General features: G+C 39.3%; 1 protein-coding gene and 2 long non-coding RNA genes across 9 annotated transcripts in view; 1 reads left to right on the top strand and 2 right to left on the bottom strand.

The window, feature by feature from the left end:
- The window catches only part of LOC137487557 (uncharacterized), a 38,513-nt gene that overhangs the window by 84 nt on the left and 15,421 nt on the right, over nt 1-23,008 (top strand). Inside the window, exons 1-4 of one of the 3 annotated variants that reach the window (XR_012390154.1) lie at nt 199-524; nt 1,750-1,840; nt 8,973-9,848; nt 11,347-11,866. This is a non-coding gene — a long non-coding RNA (uncharacterized lncRNA). Of the gene's footprint in view, nt 1-156; nt 525-1,749; nt 1,841-8,972; nt 9,849-11,346; nt 11,867-23,008 lie in introns of those variants that run through there. The other 2 variants (XR_011006160.2, XR_012390153.1) reach the window with 2 other exon arrangements.
- fgf18a (fibroblast growth factor 18a) overlaps nt 1-23,008 on the bottom strand; it is a 44,613-nt gene that overhangs the window by 10,328 nt on the left and 11,277 nt on the right. For 3 of the 5 annotated variants that reach the window (XM_021480985.3, XM_068213173.2, NM_001013264.1), the window contains 2 exon segments: nt 1,760-1,799; nt 156-333 (listed from right to left, as the gene is read on the bottom strand). In XM_021480985.3, coding sequence (XP_021336660.2) covers nt 156-333; nt 1,760-1,799 — 218 coding nt within the window. 5 annotated transcript variants of the gene reach the window in all.
- LOC141377664 (uncharacterized) lies at nt 9,335-16,893 on the bottom strand. The gene is made up of 3 exons (XR_012390155.1): nt 12,773-16,893; nt 11,358-11,988; nt 9,335-9,856 (listed from the first exon to the last, which is right to left on the bottom strand). It is a non-coding gene; the product is annotated as an uncharacterized lncRNA (long non-coding RNA).

Here is a 23,008-nt window from a genome sequence, read left to right as displayed (position 1 = left end):
TGAGTATCTGTCTGCCTATATCTATCTCTGTCTGTAAATCACTGTATCAGCAGTAGTTGAGTCTTTGTCTTCTTTTCCTGTTTCCTCTATGGTGTGTGTGTGGTCTTTCTTATGCATGTGTATGTGTGTGTGTGTGTGTGTGTGTGTGTTGTTACCATATTTATCTCCGTCGTCTCCGCGGGCGCTGATTTTGCGTCCGAGCACCTGCACGTGTTTCCCGCTGGTGCGGCTGTAGAGCTGGTAGACGCGGTGCTGCCGCCGGCTCATGGCGTCCCGTGCGCGCGTCTGGTTCTCCACGTGCACGCTAAAATTCACCCCGTCCACCCCAAACACCTGCAGGCAACAGACCACACACATCCTCACCTCCAGTCCTCCTTTCTTTTTCTCTTATTCGGGAATTTTTCTGAAGTGAACTCATTGTAAAAACAGCTCTGAGCTCATCACTAGCGGAAACGCGCCATGTTGGCCTGCTCGAACCAAAAACTATTCGTCATACATTACTAGCATTAAAACCGTCATATAAGGTAAGGACTTTAAATGCGTCAACCGAATTATGATTAGCTGGTAATGTTTAAAAGAAATGTATATAAATGTTTTTATAAATGTATATATACATTTTTAAAGCTATTCGTTGTTATCCTCTTCAGGTATGGCTTAGACTTACAACCAATAACACACACTTCTGTTGAGTTTATGAATGCAGCAGCCAATCAGAAGCGTTTAGATTAGTCAACGCTGAAAACGCCAAACTACACAATTACATTCATCGTAAACAAAGTTCTGAAATACTGTAAGATATTAATTTAGCATGCACATTTATTTAAGCAGTTTTGAAGAGCTGTTTAAGGCACAACATAACAATTTATTTGTAACCATTTTATAAACACAAAAGTATATTAATCATCATCATTATTAGATTATTCGCATAATCATTATTAAAATATAATGTGCAGTAAAACACAGTGATGATCTTTTTGTCATGATTTCTGTTAAAGATTAATTATAGGTTACTGTATATCATGACTGATTAAGGTTATTTGTTTAATCGAAGGATCTGATGTAAAAGACAACAAAATACAATTGATAATTCATAAACATATTGCAATATTTTACCCTTGATAACTATTTTGGAAATGCACTAGCTAGTTTTAGATCGAAATTAGGCTCTGTTGTTTAGTGTAATGCGTTAAGAAATAGAATGAGACCCTTAAAGTCAGAATTATTAGCCCCCCTTTCAATTTTTTGTTTCTTTTTAAAGTATTTCCCAAATGATGTTTAACAGATTCAGGAAATTTTCACAGTATGTCTGATAATATATTTTCTTCTTGAAAAAGTCTTATTTGTTTTATTTTGGCTAGAATAAAAGCAGTTTTTAATTTTTTAAACACCATTTTATTAGCCTTTAAATGTCACTTTAAGCTGTATAGAAGTGTCTCGAAAAATATATAGTCAAATATTATTTACTGTCATCATGGCAAAAAGAAAATAAATCAGTTATTAGAGATGAATTATTAAGACTATTATGTTTAGAAAAGTGATAATAATAGGGGGCGAATAATTCTGACCTCATCTGTATATATATAAATATATATAAATATATATAAATATATATATATATTTTTTGCTGATTATCAATTTTTGCTGATTATAAGGAAAAACATGATAGGATCATTCATTCATGGTATGATAGGATACAATAATGTGTACTAATAATTGGTTTGTTTTGTTTTGTGTTGACTTGGGAAACAGGTTAACTCACCTGTAGAGGATTACACATGACCAGCATCATCTGGATATACCTGAAGAGACAAACACAGAGAGGAAGAGCAGTAAAGGTCAGGTGAGTGTTACCATGAGAACAGAAAACAAATCCAGCTACACCCCAAAGCCCCGCTCACAGATCAGATCTATGGGGAATGAGATGTTCTAATTAACATCTTAAGAGACTCATTCCCCAGTCATTGCAGTTCATGTACTGTAAAGCAAACCTAGACAAGGGGCTTACATTAAGAGACATCAAACTAGTGTAATGTTGTGGGGAATTAGAGGATATTGAACTGTAGAAAAATATAAATCTAGACATTTAAAGTTAATCTGATTTTGCAATATCTTTTCAACAAATTTTTAAAGGCCCCATGACGGTTAGAAGTATCATCATGCTAGTTTTAAGGTTATCAATAAGCTAGTGTGTTTCAATGTGGTCATGTCATTGGCCCATGAACATTTCCCGCTGTGCATGCTGAACATTTAATTGTAGCAAGAGGCAACTCAATCATAATGTAATGTTAAAACAGCTATCATAAGATTATTTATTAATTTAGGATTCTCGAAAGCTGTAGAAATTTAAAATGTAACACAGGTAAAACGTTGGGACCATAGTTTTTGTTTACATCCCTCAAAATGGTCTATAAGCCTAATATAAACATCCAAAGCTTGCAGTTTGTCACTAAGTCAGAGGTTTTCTCTCAGTCATTGTTTTTTTAAAGTCGAAGTACGTGTCAGATTGGCTGTCTTTGTTTTGGTCTTTTAACCTGCCCACTGCCAGTTTAGCCAATTGTAGTTCAGCACCCTGGGTTGCCTTGATGGAAAATCACATACTTCATTCATTCAGTCAGGAAGACGCTAAAAGTATGTGTCCGAAATGTGACCTCTGTTGGACAGTAGCAGACTCCAATATGCAAATAATATAAATATGTAAATAATATAAAACATTTGGGGAGCAGGTTACATTGCAAGCTTGTGTCCTAACAACACACTACATGACCAGATTTAAAGTGATACGCAATCTGGCTGTTTGCACCAGATGAAACACGATAGAAATGTAAATACAGACATTCAGAAGCACAGAATAGTGCACTCACTGCACTCCAACGAAATGGTAAGGCTTATAATCTAATTAACACATATTAAACCTCTTTAACATTATTAAATGAACATGCTTTCAGTAGTATTGCAATAAATGCCTTGTAAAATGGCATTTAAACTCATGTTATTAGCATTTAACACTGAATAAAATACATGAGGTGTACCTGAGGAGATCATTGTCAGTTTTCTGTTGTTCACCTGCAAGAAATAGAAGCCATTTCTAAAATATAAATTCCAGGTGTTGTTTAGGAGAGCAACACTTTTTAATATGGAGAATATTCCTTCTATCACCTGCTGTTGCTTTTATATAGAACACGACTTAAATCAGCTTTTACACCCCAATCGCTCGGAGCTTCAGCGTCATTGCTTGATAAAGGGTGTGTCTGAAGTTGGGGCTGACGCAATCATCAGCCAATGAAATTAGTCAGCAATGACTACTGTCTGAGGTGGTGTATTTGTGATCTGATTGGCTGATGTTTCCATCGGCGCTTAAAAGTTGAGCAAGTCCCAACTTCTGCAGCGAGCACGGATCCACAATGCAGTTCGGCAATGTTGGCATCACTCATTCAAAGTGAATGGGAAGCGTTGAAGCTGACGCCCCGTGTGAATGAGGCGTAGGCTCGATCGTCAGACTCACTCCTGTTGGAGTCGTCAATCTGGCCACCTGCGCTTGCATGTGTTTTTAACCAGGCGTGCAATACCTAGTTCAACCACTGGGTGTCTGCATCTTTAAGGACATAGATAATAAAAAAGGCGCTTTTCTAGGGAAATATCATATTGTGAGATATATATCGTCTATATTGCATATTTTTATAAATAAAGGAGGTGGGAAGCGCAGCAATATTTATATATATATAAATATATATATATATATATATATATATATATATATATATATATATATTATTATATTATTTTTTTATTATTATTTTTTTTTATTAAAGTTCAGAGATAAAACTTATTTGTCTCAGGAGTTTCCCTAGATGAGACGTTAAAAGTAAACATAACCATGAAAATATTAATAAAGAAATAAACATATTAAGGGTGTTCATTTGCTGAAATTCAAATTAAAATCGGTGTTATTTGTATTGTGCAACGTATATTTATAATGTTTTTATGCATAGCATATATTGAAAAGGGGAAAAACAATAAATCGCTGTATGAATGCTGCAATGTTTACGTAATTTTCCAATTAAAAACGCGCGAGGGTCATGTGACCATCAGAAAGAACCAGGGAAGAATGCATCATCTCATTTCTTACAGGACGCGTTCTCTGTTCTCGCAGTCTCCCGAGTCTGTTCTTCCGAGGTAACTTGGCAAGATCGGTCTCCACAAGAACACAAGTCCGTTCTCTGCGTTCTTGGATTTGAGAAACAGCCAGTGTGAATAGAAAATTACCCAGACATGATGAGCACTGCTTCTGAGATCTCCATAAATAAGAAAAAGCCTTCACAATAAGACCTATAGCATGCATTCAGAAAACAGATAGGATTGAGCGTTCATCTTTTGATGATTTTAAGCTACTTTCCCCTCCTTGCGTTAATCTCCACATGTTGTTGGGAAAGGGAAAAAGCTGACATTTGAAGCATAACTCTGATTTTCATGGAAAGTTGGAAGGCGGGCGGGTGTGAGTAAGATTTTAAGCGCAGAAGAGCGAGTGGATGCAGCTGACGGCCCACGGTAAACTTCTCCATCACCGCAGGCCCTTTTTCTGGCAGGGGACCGCGACTTTGAAATCGAACAGGCCTGCAGGACGGATCAGTGCGTCTGCTCAACATAAGTCAGTGTGAAAAGTCCGATGTTATGACAGCCAAAGAGGAGACCACAAGCCCCTACGGGAGTAACGCCTGCTGCGAACTCCAACTATAGGAACCAGTGGAAGAACGCATTTCACTTCTGTTCAAGCGGGACGTGTGTGAAAACACTTTCTCCCATCCCGACTTAATATGCAGAGACATCTATAAGTAAACCATCGCTAGAATGATTCACTCGAACACTGTCGCACTGTGAGAATACATGTTTAAGCTTGCAGATGTTGGATAAATCAGTGGCACACGTTTATTACTCATTTGAATTAAGCCTGGCCTTAATTTAGCCGAATAATGATGATCGTCTTCTGCTCAACAGCTGGAATGGAAGTCATTTTATAATTGATGAACTTGGAAAATACAGTGTATGTTAGTTTTAAGGTGATCTATAAGCTAGTGTCCTTCAAAACTGTGATAACATTCCCATTTAGAAGATATTCATCCATTCATTCATTTTCTTGTCGGCTTAGTCACTTTAATAATCCGGGGTCGCCACAGCGGAATGAACCGCCAACTTATCCAGCACATTTTTTTACGGAGTTGATGCCCTTCCAGTCGCAACCCATCTCTGGGAAGTAGCCACAAACACACTCATACACTACGGACAATTTAGCCTACCCAATTCACCTGAATCGCATGTCTTTGGACTGTGGGGGATACCGGAGCACCCGGAGGAAACCCACGCGAATGCAGGGAGAACATGCAAACTCAACACAGAAAAGCCAACTGAGCCAAGGTTCGAACCAGCGACCTTCTTGCTGTGAGGCGACAGCACTACTTACTGCGCCACTACTTACTGCCTAGAAGATATAAACCTGGTGTAAACATCCAAAGCTTGCCGTTTTGCCGCCTAAATGGATCAATCCCATACTTCAGTTTCTCATCAAATCTTTTAACCAATCAAATGCTCTCTATTATCTGACATGCCCCGCCCCCTTCTTATTTGCTTTTCATCTGATGCGCTTGAACTCAACCACTTCCACTGGCAGATCTGTGATAAAAAAAAAACGCTATTGGCTGATTTTAAAAAAGAGGGAGGAGTTACTATATGCCCCGCCCTGTCCTGTTATGTTTCAGTTGAGATTACATCATCAAATTTTAAGTAAAAAAATGCACAAAGCACTTTTCATGGGCCCTTTAAAGGTTGTTGAAATAAACTGAATCAATGTAATTGAGCTGAAAACTGGCATGAGTCTTCTGCAGAGCTGCTTATGGTTATGATTGATATTTACATTCATTCATTAATTTTCTTGTCGGCTTAGTCCCTTTGTTAATCCAGGGTCGCCACAGCAGAATGAACCGCCAACTTATCCAGCACGTTTTTACGCAGCGGATGCCCTTCCAGCCGCATCCCATCTCTGGGAAACATCCACACACACACACACTCATACACTACAGACAATTTGGCCTACCCAGTTCACCTGTACCGCATGTCTTTGGAATGTGGTGGAAACCGGAGCACCTGGAGGAAACCCACGCGAGTGCAGGGAGAACATGCAAACTCCACACAGAAACGCCAACTGAGCCGAGGTTTAAACCAGCGACCTTCTTGCTTTGAGGCGACAGCACTACTTACTTCGCCACTGCATCGCCTAGAAGATATAAACCTGGTGTAAACATACAAAGCTTGCCGTTTTGCCGCCTAAATGGATCAATCCCATACTTCAGTTTCTCATCAAATCTTTTAACCAATCAAATGCTCTCTAGTATCTGACATGCCCCGCCCCCTTCTTATTTGCTTTTCATTTGATGCGCTTGGGCTCAACCACTTCCACTGGCAGAGCTGTGGTAAATACAAAACGCTATTGGCTGATTTTAAAAAAGAGGGAGGAGTTACTATATGCCTAATGAGATTACATCATCAAATTTTGAATATAAAATGCATGAAGCACTTTTCATGGGACCTTTAAAGGTTATTGAAATAAACTGAATCAACATAACAGCTGAAAACTGACACTGCGTCTTTTGCAGAGCTGCTTATGTTTATGATTGATATATTTTACATTGACAGTGTTATTGAACCGATATTGAACTGAACTGAATCAACACTGGATCAGAATTGAGCACGGTATTACTTTATAGCTGCATTTGTATCATAATTGATACAGTTGACATCATTGACATTTTGTGAAGCTGCTCAGGAATGATTAATATTGATATAATTGTTTTGAGCTAAATTGAGCTGATCAAGTGGTGTCGTCTAATATTCAGCATCTACCGTTATATTTCTAAGCTAACTTAGAAAAGCAACACAGGCTCATTATGGATTCGTGCCCTTGTATACATTTCTGGAGAGCGTGAAAATCCGTCTCAGGAGGTACGTTTTTTGCAGATTTGTTTTCACGAATCCACGCTTAAAGTGCGCTTTCTTGAGATCTCATATTTTTCTCGTGAGTGTCTTTCGCGCCTGCTGTTCTTGCGTTAATCCACTAGAGACCGCTGTCAAATGACTGACTGACTGACCGATGAAACTCAACCGATGTTTTCAAAAGCACCTATTGACCCACTTCCCTGAACCCAACCGACAGTGTTTTCAAAAGCAATCCATGAAAAGAAAAGCCCTCGCGGCTGCCTGGCTTTGACCACGTTCTCAGCTCTTACCATGTTTTTACCCTGTTATTAACTTGTTTATTTTATTTATTGTCTTTTTTTGTTGTACCTGCCTTCTGGAAGTGAACTCGGACCCCATAATTCCGGTCAACTCCGCTCTGACACCCAAGTACGCAGCGAGCCACTGGGCAAACTATTAACAGCAAAAAAAAAACATCCATACTGAGGTAATTGGTCAGCTGGTAGCATGAAAAGGAACAGAAGCCGTTGGTGGCATCATACCACCACGTAGCGTTCAATTTAAAGAGGAAATGCAGCCATACGTAACTCTGGCTACATAATTTGTGCTCTCCAGAAATGTAGACAGGGGTACGTATTCACAATGAGCCTGGGTTGCCTAAAAGATATTAACACCTAAAGCTTACTCTATACACACATTTTCCAAAAGTGATCAAATTAAATTAAAATATAAGTTGCTAAAAACAACAACAATTATTGGAAGTAATTATTATCATCATCTCCACTTTACTGCTGGTCAAAATCTACTACATTATTTCGGTTCTGTTTGGTAGATCCTAAATTTTCAAGTTTAATTACTTATACCCTAATATTTATTTAAGTATTTGTTTTTATGAGCTGTTATGAAGACCTCAGTGATTTATATTTTCTTCATATAATCATCATCATCATCGGTGCGACACAGTGGGTAGTCCTGTCGCCTTGCAGCAAGAAGGTTGCTGGTTCGAGTCCCGGCTGGGTCAGTTAGCATTTCTGTGAGGAGTTTGCATGTTCTCCCTGTGTTCCCGTGGGTTTCCTCCAGGTGCTCCGGTTTCCCCTACAGTCCAAACACACGTGCTGTAGGTGAATTGGGTAAGCTACATTGTATGCGTGTATGTCCTGGTCCTCCAGGTTGGGGGTTAACAACCCACCGCATGAAAACTAGATGTTATGAAACACCAATTTGGTGCTGCTAAATATCAACTTTGATATAAATGGGCCCTGGGAGTAATTATTATCATCATCTCCATTATACTGCATAATTTATCCAAATTATATATTTAACAATATTCCTATTTGACTAATACATATCTAATGTATTAAATAAGGCTGAAAAATGATTGTTTTTTCCCTTCTCTTTATATATATATATATATATATATATATATATATATATATATATATATATATATATATATATATATACATACATATATATATATATATATATATATATATATATATATATATATATATATACATACACACACACATATATATACATACACACACACAATATATATATATATATATATATATATATATATATATATATATATATATACCAATTCAATAATTTTCTTGTCGGCTTAGTCCCTTTATTAATCCGGGGTTGCCACAGCAGAATGAACCGCCAACTTATCCAGCAAGTTTTTACGCAGCGGATGCCCTTCCAGCCGCAACCCATCTCTGGGAAACATCCACACACACATTCACACACACACTCATACACTACAGACAATTTAGCCTACCCAATTCACCTGCACCGCATGTCTTTGGACTGTGGGGGAGGAAACCCATGCGAAGGCAGGGAGAACATGCAAACTCCACACAGAAACGCCAACTGAGGTTCGAACCAGCGACCTTCTTGCTGTGAGGCGACAGCACTACCTACTGCGCCACTGCCTCGTGTATATATATACTTTGTCTGAAGGTGAATGGAATGTCCATTGTGATTTTTCTTTCCTGTAGAGACTTATAAATAAACACTTGCAGCCAGTGGACTGACGCTGGGATAAACTTTGCCTCTCCACGCAGCGCTGCGTTTGGCACGAGTCTACACGATTCTGGTTAACACCTGCTCAGCAGAAGAGGTGAGCTTTGGTTTTGTTTATTTGCCTGCACGCGTGGTTTGTGAACAGATGCAGTGAAAAGTGTTGTGTTTATGTGACGTGCCATTCTGAAAATGTTCAAATGTGCTGTTTGATCTCTGGTTAATATGAAAAAAAAAGATATATTTTACACTATGTTGAACACACTAAAGTTATTTTATATACAGTTCTATATTTACAAAATTATTCGCCTTCCTGTGATTTTTTTTCTTTTTTCTTTTTCAAATATTTCCCAAATGAGGTTTATTAGAGGAAGGAAGTTTCCACAGTATTTCCCCTAATATTTGTTTTGTTTTATTTCAGCTAGAATAAAATTAGTTTAAAATACATTTTAAGGTCAATATTAGCCTTAATTAAACAATATCCCCATTAAACAATAAGTTTTCCGATGGTCTACAGAACAAATCACTTTTATGCAATGACTTGCCTAATTACCCTCTCAGCAGACACACAGCGTCATAAGACGTTAATATTAAGTTGGTTTTAGGTCACCAGCATCTAAGGACAATCTTATTTTGATGTCCAATAACGATGGAATATGACGTTGAAATTTGGTTGATTTTAGGTTGTTAGAAAGTGACCAAAATCCAACATTAAGCTCAGTGTTTCCTCTAGGATTTTTTCCAGCTGTGGCGGCAGGCCTTTTTTTTTTTTACACAGATCTACCAACTACCTGTGGAGTTATTTCAATGACAAATGTCGTGAGCGCAGTATTAGAAGTCGGGATCGCCTTTATGTAATAGCCTATTTCCTCTGCTCGCACTCAAAACTTCTTGCTCGCCCGCTCAAATATAAGCCGCTTCAAGAGCGAGCAGATCTCACGCTGCTGAGTGCGATTTAGTGCGTTTATGTAACGAGAATGTCTCCAGCATTTATTAGATTTGCTAGGAATATTTATGAATGTCTCCAATAGACAAACAGAGTAGCATTAATGCGTCCTGAAGTAAAGTGAAACGGCTAAACGTTGTGTTTGCTGGCCTCACGCATCACGCACCTGTCAGTCAGTCAGTCAGTCAGCACATAACCTTAAAGCAGGGGTCACCAAACTTGTTCCTGAAGGGTCGGTGTCCTGCAGATTTTAGCTCCAACCCTAATCAAACACACCTGAACAAGCTAATCAAGTTCTTACTAGGTATACTTGAAACATCCAGGCAGGTATATTGAGGCAAGATGGAGCTGAACCCTACTGGGACACGGGCCCTCCAGGACCAGGATTGGTGACCCCTGCCTTAAAGGGTAAACAAATGACGCAGAGCTCTACTACGGTTACAGAAAAGTTTGCGCTATTACAATTCACCTACCCTTTAATACATTTTGGTGCGATTATTACCCGCTATTAAAAAAAAAAAAAATGTTTTGAGTGAGAAGCTGTAATGTAGCCGTGGCGGGATGAATTTTGGCATGGCGCCTCGCCATGGAAGAATGAATGTAGCGGAAACCATGAAGCTAACATCTTAAACCGACATCAAATACTGACATTTATTCGTCAGGTATGGCAACTAAAATCCAAAGTCTGATAGATGTCATAGTGGTAACATCAACACAACTCCAAGCTGTAACATCAAAGCAATGTCTGATTGACGGTGGACATTGATGTCAACCTGATTGCTGTTTCCAAACAAAATGCAACGTCCCACGACATTGCGTCAATCTGACATCATGTTGACGTCCTGTGCCTGCTGGGCAAACTTTATCCTAATTAACCTAGTTAAACCGGCGACGCATTGGCGCAGTAGGTAGTGCTGTCGCCTCACAGCAAAAAGATTGCTTGTTCGAGCCTCGATTGGGTCAGTTGGTGTTTCTGTGGGTAGTGTTCTCCCTGCGTTCGCACGGGTTTCCTCTGGTAGCCCCTGCAGTCCAAAGACATGCGGCACAGGTGAATGAGGTAGGCTAAATTGTCAGTAGTGTATGAGTGTGAATGAGTGTGTATGGATGTTTCCCAGAGATATGCTGGATAAATTGGCGGTTCATTCCGCTGTGGTGATCCCAGATTAAGCCGAAAAGAAAATGAATGAATGAATGAATGAACCTAGTAAAACGTTAAATGTCACTTTAAGCTGAATACTAGTATCTTGAGTAATATTCTGTACTGTCATCATGGTAAAGATAAAATAAATCAGTTATTAGAGATGAGTTATTAAAGCTATTATGTTTAGAAATGTGTTGGAAAAAATCTGCTCTCCGTTACACCGAAATTGGGGAAAAGATATTAAAGAATTGAAAATTAGCTTGAGGGCTAATCCACTTGTTAAGTGTGACGTCACGCGAAGCGGCTTCCAAGTCCAAGCGCTCTATTCAACTGAATGGCGAGGCTCCTGAAATGGTCATAATAAACGTTTACAAAGCGATTTAGGGCTTTCGAAAATCCCGATCGCAATATATATGTCCATGCCTAATATCTGATGGCCAGAAAGTGATTATTTTTTTATAAATTGTAAAATTTTTGGTATTTGTTATGCAGCAAGCCCAGAGATTGTTGTGTACACTATGATTTTATATAAAATTAACTTTAATGTGTGACAGGAATAAAACGTGATCATAAACGAATGATTTCTCAACTCAAATGAGTGGCGGCGTGGACCCGGAAACAGTATTAAATACGTCACAAACACGTCACCACTTAACAAGCGGATAACGCTGACTTTAACTGTACATAAAATTGTATATAGATAGAATATTAAATGCAAATAAAGTGTCAACTTTAATGTTTCAAATAACCTTAATAAAAATAAAACATCAAAATGTGGGTGAAATAAGCAAAAAGATTTCTGTAGAATGAAAAGACACAATTATTCTTATCTTTGCTTATTAAAATACACGCAAAAAAAAAAGAAGTGATCATGTATTTAATATTTAAAACAATAAAAAATTGTATGCTGACAAAACCACACCAACCCGAGAGAGAGAGATCTGCTTCACTGTTTTTAACAAAGCTTTGCCAAGAGTGTTGAAGAGACACAAAGGAAAATATAGCTGCAATATATGCTGCAAGCAGCAATTAAGGGGCCAAGCACTTTTGGCCAAAAGGTGGTGCTGCTTCAGAAGTTTTTGAGTATTTTCAGGGCATAGGGTTGAATCATACCATGTTTTGTAATGATATGTGAATATGTTGGTAAAATATAGCATTTTTGTCCAAAAATCAAAATGGGCGATGCCCAAAATGGCTGACCTGTGAAAATCAGACATCATTCGACTCGACATGCTCTGCCGGACGTAATGAGACCAGTTTTATGAGTTTCGGGTGAAAGGTTGAGACGTTATAAACCAAAAAAGCAAGTTTTTTTTTGTATCTCCAGACCACTAGGGGGCAGTGCGCCGAAACTCCGTATATAACTTCAGACCCTAGTTGTCATAACAAACATCAAGTTTGGTGTGAATCGGTGAATGCGTTACAGAGATATTGCCTCAAGTCCATTTTCGCAAGTTCTACGTTAAATTTGATAAGTTAAACGAAAACGGTTTGTCTAATCAACTTGAATTCTTTAACTTTTGGTTGGCATCGTCTGTAGATCATGTGATTCAATTTTGGTGAAAATTGGAGAAACGGCCTAGGACGAGTGCGATCAAATAGTTTTTTCAAAAAATTTTAAATAGCGCGAAAAAATTCATGACGCACCTACGATATGTGTGTTGGTGCATGGCCTCTAATGCTAGAAAAACATGTGTTAGAAAGAGAGGAAAGAGGATTAGACAAAATGTGAAGGAGAAACACCATATTTACGCTGTTATTTACCAGTGTTACTTTAAAATCATTGTAAACATTGGAGGAGCATCCACTAAGTAAAAAATTTGCTTGACAAGTTGGTGGTTCATTTCGATGTGGTGACCCCTGATTAATAAAGAGACTAAAAAAGCCATTAATAAAGTCGAAAAAAAATTGAGGTGTACCTGAGAAATTTCAGGTGTTGGTTAGAGCAAATTACTCCTGATGTCATCAATCTAGGAACCTGATTGTGTAGGATTTACATATCCCAAATGAACCATGCTAACCGGTCAAATGAGACAGGTTCCGAAGCAAATGTCTATATGTTAAAGCACCCTTAGTCGATGGTTTATGAATAGCATGAATTGTACATTAAAATAAAGTGTGACCCCAAAAAAGTGTTAGTAAAGACACTAGTTAGGCTTTAAAGTGAAGCAAAGATTGCAGAACTTCCTAACCAACTCTCAGCCGGACACTAATCCATCTACAAAAGTACATTCAGGTTGCTTAAAAGTCATCTAATAGTGAGGAAACTGTTGGCTATTGTCAAACAGGGTTTTGTCCTCATGAGATCAGCAGAGCATGTGCACACACAAACACACCCACACACACACACACACACACACACACATGATCTCAGACATTCGGTCATGGGGAGGTCGCGGGGTCACCGGCGACAAGATAAGGAGGAAGTGATGTGTTCCGCTCGGTTCACACCCACTCTTGCCTTGTCAATGAGTGACATCACACTGACCACACCCACACACACACACATAAACACACCACCCAGAGAGAGATCTGATTCACTGTCTTCAACAAAGCTTTGCCAAGAGTGTGGAAGAGACACAGGGAGGGAAAGATAGAGAAATGTGTGTTAGAAACAAGTGGCAACCCCTGCGATCCTCTGAAACTGCGATTCGTTGAACTTCAGCTAGTCCTGGTTCCATAATCGAGCTGGTACAAAGAACGATTTTGGTTCTTATAGCTAATATTACCCTTCATGACAACTGTGAGGGGGTGAACTTTTTTGTAACTCATCCGTTTAGTTTTTATTAGGTTTTATTAAGTCTGCATAACTAAGGCTTGGCCACTTGATTGACAGCTAAGTCTTGCTGGTCGTTGTCACTTAACCTCAACTGATTCCGGCTGATTAGCCGCTGAACTCTGCATATACAATTGAAACCAGAAGTTCACATACACTCTAAAAAAGGAAAATAAAAAAAAAAAAATGTCTGATGGTAAATCATACTAAACGTTTACTATTTTAGGTCCGTTAGGATTACCTAAATGATTTACATTTGCTAAACGCCAGAATAATGAGAGCATATTTTGGAGAATTTTATATTAATTTCTCAACAGTCAAAAGTTTGCACACATTTCCTTGGTATTTTTTTAGCTTTGCTTTTAAACTGTATAATATTGCTCAAATGTTTTGGGTATCCTTCCACAAGCTTCTCACAACAGTTTGCAGGAACTTTGGCCCATTCCTCCTGACAGAATTGGTGTAACTGAGTCAGATTTGTAGGCTGTCTTGTTGCACAAGCTTTTTCAAATCTGCCCACAAATTTTCTATAGGATTGAGCTCAGGGCTTTGTGATGGCCACTCCAAAACATTCACTCTGTTGTCCTTAAAGCACATATTAACTAATTTGGCAGTATTAGTTAATACTAAGGACAATTTAGCTTACACAATTCACCTGTACCGCATGGACTTTTGGGGGAAACCAGAGCACCCAGAGGAAACCCATGCCAACACTGGGAGAACATGCCAACTCCACACAGAAATGCCAACTGACCCAGCCAGGACTCAAACTATGACTTTCTTGCTAACCACTGAGCCACCGTGCCACCCCCATAGTGCAAATATTATTACCGTTTAATTAAACCATAGACTGATAAACAGAAACAGTTGATGATGATGTTTGTAATATGCAAATTGTTGTATGACATCATCTAGCGACTTCTTCGAGCAGAGCTTAGTGCCTTTCCATTGACTAAAGTACTGCATGGCACTACACTGAACATTTAAGAACGTAAGTCAGTTATAACAAAGCCAATCATAGGCTGCCGCTGTGATGTTTTTAAAGCAGACCATTTGTCCAGCCAGTGGATGAAGTTACAGATGATGAAATTAAATAGGATTAAGCCACAAATGATTTCAGAAGCAACTCAATTCCAGTGACTATGACGGTCTGGATTGCTGAAATGACCTCTGACCTGTGATGTAAGCGCGCAACGCTGAGCTCATGCCGAGAGATTCCCAGTCAGTGAGGTTTCCTCCGTCTGACGTTAAGATTGGTGAGAATCGCGGCCGAGTTGTGGCTCTTTTCCACATTAATATCCCACTGATCTGCGATAAGACGGTAGTTTCTGATTTATTCCGGATGATTCAGCTGCGGGCCGTCGCTTGTTTACATCCTAAAAAATTTCACCCCGCAAAATGAAATCACCGGCGGCGGGGGTCAGTGGAGACGCCGCAAACAGAGGAAAACACGAGAGAGAAAAAAAAAAACAGGAATGGAAGAGATATGAAAGGAATTGAGAGAGTGTTTCTCATCTTGTCGTTTTGAATCCATCGCTCTTTCTCTCCCTTCCTCTCTCTTGTTTCCCTGTCTGGACGTAGAGAATGAAAGACTCCCACACACGCCTCAGCTATGAAGAGATATGAGAGAGACAGAAGGAAACGTCTCACAGCTGACAGCTGCGCGCACACACATACAGACATGTACATGCTCTCTTCATCATGGCTGTCAACACACACTTAACATGCACATGCACTTTTAATGGCACGCTCACATCCAATCACAGCGCAGAAGCACACAATTAATGTTTCAGGTTTAATACGAGCTGATTGAATAGTTTGCCAAAAAATATTTATTTTAGTTGTAGACACTATTTTTACTCAAAATTAGCTTTGTGACTACAAAAAAATAGTACCATCTGTAGAAAGATTGTATTCTAAACACATCATTGATCTGTTTCAGTAGAAACTTTGAAAAATGTTATATTTGGTGTACTTTGAGATACATTCACCGGCCACTTTATTAGGTACACCTTACTAGCATCAGACCACCTTTTACCTTCAGAACTGCCTTGATCCTTTGTGGCTTAGATTCAACAAGCTAGTGGAAATATTCCAAAGAGATTTTGGTTCATGTTGACATGATAGCAGATTTGTCGGCTGCACATCCATAATGCGAATCTCCCGTTCCACCACATACCAAAGGTGCTCTATTGGATTGAGACCTGGTGACTGTGGAGGCCATTTAGGTAAAGGGAACTCATTGTCATGTTCAAGAAACCAGTCTGAGATGATTTGCGCTTTATGACATGGTGTGTTATCCTGCTGGAAGTAGCCATCAGAAGATGGAGACACTGTGGTCATAAAGGGATGGACATGGTCAGCAACAATACTCAAGTAGGCTGTGGCTGTGTACTAATGGGCCCAAAGTGTGCCAAGAAAATATCCCTACACCATTACACCACCACCAGCAGCCTGAATCATTGATACAAGGCAGGATGGATCCATGCTTTCATGTTGTTGATGCCAAATTCTGACAAGACCATCCAAAAGTTGCAGCAGAAAAGGAGACTCATCAGAGCAGGCAACATTTCTTCAATCTTCTATTGTCCAGTTTTGCTGATCCTGTGTGAATTGTAGCCTCAGTTTCCTGTTCTTAGCTGACAGGAGCTGCACCCGGTGTGGTCTTCTGCTGCTGTAGCCCATCCGCCTCAAGGTTGGACGTGTTGTGTGTTCAGAGATGCTCTTCTGCAGAGCTCGGTTGTAATGAGTGCTTATTTGAGTTACTGTTGCCTTTCTATCAGCTGGAACCAGTCTGGCCATTCTCCTCTGACCTCTGGCATCAACAAGGCGCCCACAGAACTGCCGCTCACTGAATATTTTCTCTTTTTCAGAGCATTCTCTGTAAACCCTAGAGATGGTTGTGCGTGAAAATCCCAGTAGATCAGCAGTTTCTGAAATACTCAGACCAGCCCATCTGACACCAACAACCATGCCACATTCAAAGTCTCTCAAATCACCTTTCTTCCCCATGCTCGGTTTGAACTGCAGTAGATCGTCTCGACCATGTCTGCATGCCTAAATGCATTGAGCCATGTGATTTGCGCTAACAAGCAGTTGGACAGGTGTACCTAATAATGTGGCCGGTGAGTGTATATTTAAACCAAAAATGCATATTCTGACATTATTTTCTCGCCCTTTTCCTTGTTTCAAACCTATTTGAGTGTTTTTTTCTACTGTTGAACACATATTAATATATTTTTAAGAGTATTGGACAGCATCAGCCATCGACTCCTATGGTATTTTTTCTAATGTTTCTATACTATATGTCAGTTGACGACACTCTTCAAAATATCTTCTTTTGCATTCAACAACAACAGCAACAACAACAACAACAAATGATAAAAGTTTATAAGCACTCGAGGGTGAGAAAATGGTGAGGAATTTTTCATTTTTGGGTGAACTGTCCCTTTAAATGTCTTTATACTGTACCTGTTTTAGATATAAAAATTAAAAGCTGTATAGTACATCTTACTTTATTTGTATACATACACTACACTGGTAAAACTAAATATACTATGTGTGAAATCTTGTGTTGGCGTGGGTTTCCTCGGGGTCCTCCGGTTTCCCCTACAGTCCAAACGCATGCACTGCAGGTGGATTGGATGACCTAAATTGGCCGTAGTGTAAGTGTGTGTATGAATCTGAGTGTGTATGGGTGTTTAGCAGTACTGGTTTGCAGCTGGAAGGGCATCTACTGAGTAAAACATATGCTGGAATAGCTGGCAGTTCATTCCACTGTGGTGACCCCAATCAGGGACTAAGCAGAAGGAAAATGAACGAATGAATGATCAGTAACCACTAAATCTGAATATACAACATTTCTGCCAAAACACTGTGATTAATACATTCAATTAGGCCTACTGCATTGGTGTTTGCAGTTGATGCCAAGTCAGGTTACTGACAAGACCACGATGAAGATTTTGGTGGACGACAGATCAGTAAAATGTGGTAAAATGTGCACTCAGTACAGTTGAAAAGCAGGACAAGTCATTTGAATAGCTTATATGCTGATAGTGGCTTTCTGATGAGCACAAATCATCAACAATATCTACCTCTAATCACCTTTACAATTTGTTCGAATAGATTTAAATAATTGTCATGGGTCTATTTATCCACATTTCCTCAGTGTGATCACATCACTGTACTGTGGTAACATTTGTAAGGGTGGTTGTTACGTCCCAGGACGTATTTGTTTCTGTTTTGTATTTTCTTTCTCTCTTTCTCTGCTACACCCTAAGAGGTGATGATGAACGTCACCTGCTGCCACTAATGAACCATTCAGTGATTGGAGGACGAGTAAAGTTGTGGGCATTTAAGCAGCTTGTCTCCAATGAAACAGTGGCTGTTTCTCAATATGTGTTCTTCAGCGGTTTTGCGTCCTCGTGTTCTCGTGCAACGTTAGGCATCAGCTGCCTAAGTTCAGTTTCAATACTCAAGACCGCAAGTACGGAGGACGCGTGAAACTTCCCGGATGTGAGCTTGATATCGAGGATGCACCGATGCAGACTTGAGCACCGAACTCGCTCTGGAAGTCCCAGAAGTCATTGCAACTGGAGGTGGGAAGTGCAGCATTTTATTTAGATTTATTATTAAAGTTCAGAGATATCACTTATTTACCTCAGGAGTTTCCCTAAATGAAACGGTGAAAAAAAAACGTTAACATGAATATCTTAATAAAGGAATAAACACATTAAGGGTGTTTGCTGAAATTCGTATTAAAATTTGATTTATTTATAGCGTGCAGAGTATATTGATAATGTTTTTATGCAAAGTATATATTTTGAAGAGGAGGGAAACAATAAATGGTTGTATGAATGCTGTAATGTTTAAATAAATTACTATTTAAAACGCGTGAAGGTCACATAACCATCAGGAAGAATGCAGCATCCCATTTCTCAAAGGATGCATTCTCCGCCCTCGCGGTCTCCTGAGTTCGTTCTTCCGAGGACACCTGGCAAGACCGGTCTCCACAAGAACACAAGTCCGTTCTCTGTGTTCTTGGAATTGAGAAACCGCCACTAGTGTGTTTTTGTGTGTGTGTGGAGGCTCTTTTGTGAGACTTTAAAAATATGCTTTGTTTAATCCTTTGAGCAGTATTTGTTGATTTAGGAGCTTTAATTTGTTTAAGTTCTCTTGATGCTGTTGACCATCTCCTACAGCCTTTGTTTCAACCTCTTTTTGATATTAAGTTTATGTTTTCAATACTACTTTGTTAAACACTCTTTACTCTGTTAATCAGGGATTGGGTTAGTAGAGAGGGGGTGCCATTTTCCTTTTTGTAACAGTTTTCTCCTGTTTATGTTAGTAACGGAGTGAGTATTTTTGTATTTTTCTTTTATCGATTATTTAGTTCTTCCCTTTCTCTCAGTTGTTTTGGCTTGAACCCCCTCTTGAAGTTTTTATTTTGAACCTTCCCTTAATCCTTTAATAAATATTTTGTTAATCTTCATTCAGGATACATTATTTCTTTGTTTAGTTCTTTGAGAAGTGTCTCATAGGACCTCAATGCTGACACAATGATTCAATGCTAGACCGAGTTGAAGGGAACGTAACAGTGGTGATTTGAGGTCTTCTTCTTAATCAGCACAGCATTTCTACTGTTTTCTCATTAGCATTACCCCTTTTATCTGATTTTAAAAGTCTAAAAAAGTAAAAACCTTCTCTAATTTTCTTGTAAGCTGCTCTCTAGTGATGTATAATGTGAAAAATATTAATGAAATTGATTTGACATGCTGTGGAGGATACGATCAACAATAAAAACAAGCAGAAATCACATGTGCATGGCCTTTTGTGCTTTAAAAACCACACAGCATATCGTATATTCTGAACTTGGAGCTGAACATCTTTTTAATTCTCTAACACACACCGACATTTCATTCACTAAATGTGCAGTAGACTCCAGCTACATTAAACAACAAACCACAGGAATACACACCCTATAATAGCTGCACAATGTACGAAAACCACATTTCCCATGTTCACCACTGGAATACTGCAACACGCTTGGCAGCCACACATGATTTATAGCACTAGCCTGTCTGATGATCGTATGCGCGTCTGAGTTTTAAAGAGCCCATATTATACATGAAATAGGGTCATATCTTGGTTGTAAGGGTCTCCAACAACAGTCTAATATGCATGCAAGGTCAAAAAACACTTTCATGGTCTTATAATTATTCCAGCTACTCCTGTATGAATCGTCCAGTGATTCATTTGTTCCCAAACCCCTCCTTAGCGCGAAGCTAATCTGCGCTGATTGGACCGATGACAGCCTGTTGCGATTGGTCGACTGCCTTCAGTGAGAGACAGAGTGAAATGCCAATAGCTAATCAGCAATATAAAAGTAATCACAGTTCATACACGCTCGATAGTGTAGGCTTGGATTTTATCTGCCAGTGGGTCAATGTAAATACAGACGATGGACTTGAAAATACAGACGACTAACTGTTTTATTGAGCAAAAACTCCAAAAACTGTTGAGGAGATCTTCTAGCTTGTCTTACTCTGCTCTTTTCACAGACACACACACACACATATTGCTCTCGTCCTTGCGCCCGTGCACACACACACACAAAAACACACACACCTCCGGACGACAACGCGTGCGCGCGCACACACACAGAAACACACACACATACCTCCGGACGACAGCGCGCACACACACTACCCTCGTCCACGGAGCTCCGTAAACAAAACAGCAACCGCGTCGCGTTTTTAACGTGACTTTGCACGCGATATGAGAATATAGCGAGTTAACCTGATACAGTACACGCGGTTACAAGTAACAAATCACAACTAAATACATTTGCAAGCAAACGAGGCAACAACTTTAATCGCACGTACTTACACTTGAGAAATGGAGGAAGAAACCCATCCTGATGTCCATCAGTAAGTTACTCTTTACTGATCCTTCCTTTAACAAACGCTGATGAAGTATTCTTTGTAGCATGTAGCTTCCAGAAGTTTCCAGTAGTTTCCAACTGCTTGGTTATAATGCTGAGGTTTCATCTTTGGGTAGAGACTCGATAATATCCATCTGCAGTGTGACTTCAATCGACCGGCATGTTTGTGTGTGTGTGTCTGGGGGTGTGTGTGTGTCTGGGTTTCTGCGTCAGAGGGCGGGGCCTCAGGTTTGAAATCTCCCGGGTTTGCGCGTGCACGTGAATAACTTGGTTTCGTTCGTACGTCATGGCGAAACACCTAATGACTCGGAATCAAGGCGACTCGTTTGAAGCACTATGAGTCGACTCTTTTATAGATGAATCAACCGTTTTAAACACTGTACTCTTACAGATTTAAGCCTTAGCTGGATACTTCACTTCGCTTAGAGCTGTGTTACAAACTACATGGAAGGGCATTTTCAAAAACCCATAATATGGGCTCTTTAATAAGCCACCACAAACGGAGGACGGTAAAAAGGGGAAACCGCCAAACTTTTAATACGTCTTTGCTACAAACTAACAAACAGTTTTTCTAATGGACACGTTAAAGGGACAGTTCAACCAAAACTGAACATTTACTCATTCTTTACTTGTTACAAACCTGTTTGAGTTGCTTGCTTCTGTTGAAGACAAAAGAAGATATTCAGAAACATGTCGGAAACCCGTAAGCATTTACTTTAATAGTAGAAAAAACAAATACTATGGAGGTCAATGGTTACTGGTTTCTAACATTCTTCTAAATGTCTTCAACAGAATAAGGAGATTCATTAAGCTTTTGAACAACTTGAGGCTGATTAAACAGTGTTAAAGAGCACCTATGGTGAAAAATCTACTTTTAAAGCTGTTTGGACAGACCTGTGTTTATGTATAGTGTATATACTGTCATGTTGGGGTGAAATAAACACACCCACTTCTTTTTTTTTTCCCAAACGATGCATCGTACTATGATAGTTCAGCCGCAAGTTACATCATTATCAGGGCTGGATTAAGAACACATTGGGCCCTGGGGCTATAGCAAATCCAAGGGCCCCCTATAATTTTTTTTTTTACCTCACATATATATATATATATATATATATATATATATATATATATATATATATATATATATATATAGAGAGAGAGAGAGAGAGAGAGAGAGAGAGAGAGAGAGAGAGAGAGAGAGAGAGAGTTGTTGTTAATATTAGTAGTATTAATAATAATTGACTAATTAATGTTTTTATCTAATTTTCCACCATTTGATTTATATTTAATTATTATATCTATTTTATTAAGATAGGCCTGCAAGTAGGTTATACAAACTAAGTAATGACATAATATGAAATTCATATCAAACAGGCTGCAAAAATCAGCAAAACAAAAAAAAACAGCTTCTGTTATGTAACAAGTGTATTAACGATGAAGACTGTTTGAATTGAGCTTGGGTAGCCTACCTTTGACTGGACGGTTCTTGTGGTAGTGCCGAAACAAGGGACTGTCCTGGGAAAACTTGGACATCTGATCACCCTTATATGGCTATTCGATATTCTGACTGTGCTACAGCCACTCCGAGCCCGCGTTTAGCACCAACTTCACTGTTTTTGAACGGCAGCGAACCGAAAGGAATACTTCATATCATTGACGAGATAATGCAAGGAGGTGTTTCCCGCATCATAACGCAATTTAATTATTCAGCCAATCAAGGGCCCCCTTGTTCCGTGAGCCCTGGGGCTTCAGCCCCACCTAGCCCTTAAGTTAACCCGGTCCTGGTCGTCAAAGAATCTGGGGCCTCATGTACGAAGACTTGCGTGGAAATCTTACTAAAACATTGCGTTAGAAAAAAATTCAGATGTATGAAACACTGCGTACGCCGAATCTCACGCATATTCTTTTGTACATCTGAATGAACGTGAAACTGAGCGCAACATGCACGAGCACAAAACCCCTCCCTGCCTCCTCCCCCGTATGAATATGCTAATTACTCTACTTTGGCAAAACCCAACGAAAAAGCAAAGGCAAAAGCAAGCAAGAAGACAAACTTTGAACAGAATGTGGATTGGAGGTGCTGCTTTTGGAGGTAGACCGGAGAAAAGCGGTGTTATTTGCAAGTTTGTTCTCCGGAATTAACAACAAAAGAAAAAAATAGAGTGGGAGAGTTTAGCTGATGCGGTTAACACAGTTGGGTCTGAA

This window comes from Danio rerio, chromosome 14, assembly GCF_049306965.1.
Source record: "Danio rerio strain Tuebingen ecotype United States chromosome 14, GRCz12tu, whole genome shotgun sequence".
Classification (NCBI taxonomy): Eukaryota; Metazoa; Chordata; class Actinopteri; order Cypriniformes; family Danionidae; genus Danio; species Danio rerio.
This window is presented reverse-complemented; position numbering and strand designations above follow the sequence as displayed.